General features: G+C 26.3%; 1 protein-coding gene across 1 annotated transcript; it reads right to left on the bottom strand.

Annotated features, from left to right (window-relative positions):
* Nucleotides 1–58: 58 nt before the first annotated feature.
* Nucleotides 59–720, bottom strand: EHI_133100 (Rab family GTPase; the record flags this gene model as incomplete). Its single annotated transcript, XM_651982.2, has 1 exon — nucleotides 59–720. One exon carries the CDS (start codon nucleotides 718–720, stop codon nucleotides 94–96), a length of 627 nt encoding a protein of 208 aa, XP_657074.1. The 3' UTR covers nucleotides 59–93.
* Nucleotides 721–1,482: the final 762 nt, after the last annotated feature.

The following is a 1,482-nucleotide window of genomic DNA, read 5'->3' as shown; positions in this document are numbered from 1 at the left end:
ATTTTATTTTCTTCTTAACTAACTCTCTTTCTTATTTTCTTTATTACAAACAAAAAATGATAACTGTAATATTGATTTATTAAAGATTAAAATTTAACAAGAACAGTCATTGGTTGTTTGCTGATTACTTCTTGGACTATTTTCTTGTTCTTGTGTTATTTCAACAATCTCATTCTTTTTTTCACTTATATGAAGGTTTCTTTTGATAATAATAGATACCATTTCTTGAAAGGCTGAATCAATATTAATATCTTTCTTGGATGAGGTTTCAATGTACAATGGAATATCGTTATTAGAAACAAATTTCTTAATGATGTCTTCAGGAACACGAACATTATTTTCATCAGTAATTAAGTCTAATTTATTTCCAACTAATACAACAGGAATATTTTTGCTTTGGTCAACAAGGCTATAGAAATCATCTAACCAATCTTTACAATGGTTTAATGACTCCATATTATCTAAACTGAACACAATAAATATCCCTTTTATATCATTAAAGAAAACACGTGAAACAGATCTAAATCGTTCTTGTCCAGCAGTGTCCCAAATTTGTATTGGATAACTTTGATTATCAACTACCACTTCTTGATCAGACATCTCAATTCCAATGGTTGATTCATACAAGTCTCTATATTTATGGAAACAAAACCTTTGAACAATACATGTCTTACCAACTCCCATATCTCCCAATAATCCAATTTTGATTTTATTTGCCATGTTATTTATTATTTATAGTTCTTTTGAGATGCTTTTGATAAAAATTTTAATTTCTTTTATATAACACTTTCACTTAAAAGTTAAATTTGTGTTTTTTAATTTCTTTCTTTAACTTTCTCAGAACTTTTTTAAATATTATAAGTCAAATCTCTGTTACACAAGATTGAGAAAATGACAAGCAAATAACGAAAAATGATGAATATCTTAAATAAAATGAAGTTCCAAATGTATTTCTATCAAATGGACATCTATAAAGAAAAGATAGATTCATTAGTTGATAGTTTTAAACAATTAACACGTTCTCAAGTTGAAATAGTTTATGGGTTTTTTCATAATGATTTTGATAAAACATCAAAGTTTTTAATGGAAATAATTGATGATATTAAAACATTAATTCCACTAACGAATTATAAAATTACATTTGAATCAGATAAAAAACAATTACCATTTGTTCCTGAGCAATTGAAGTTTGTTAAATACAAAAAGTATCGTTTTATGACTATTGAACCAATTAAAAAAAATGGTTATAGCCATTGTATTGGGTCAGTTTACTTTACTAAGTTTGAAAAGATGTCTCCTTCAGTGTTTGGGAATAAACACCAAAATGAAACAATGAATGAAAAAGATGAGTCAGTTGAAAAGGATAATGTTGAGATTCAAATGTTAGGTGGTTCAAGTTATATTGTTGAAGGGGAAACTTCTAATACTAAAATAGATAATACATTTACTAAAAGTGATACTGAAGAGGGGAAAAGCATAAAT

This window comes from Entamoeba histolytica, genomic scaffold (assembly GCF_000208925.1).
Source record: "Entamoeba histolytica HM-1:IMSS scf_1104750518343 genomic scaffold, whole genome shotgun sequence".
NCBI classification, from domain to species: Eukaryota; Evosea; order Mastigamoebida; family Endamoebidae; genus Entamoeba; species Entamoeba histolytica.
The sequence above is the reverse complement of the archived record's forward strand: the minus strand, read 5'-3'. Positions and strand labels throughout refer to the sequence as shown.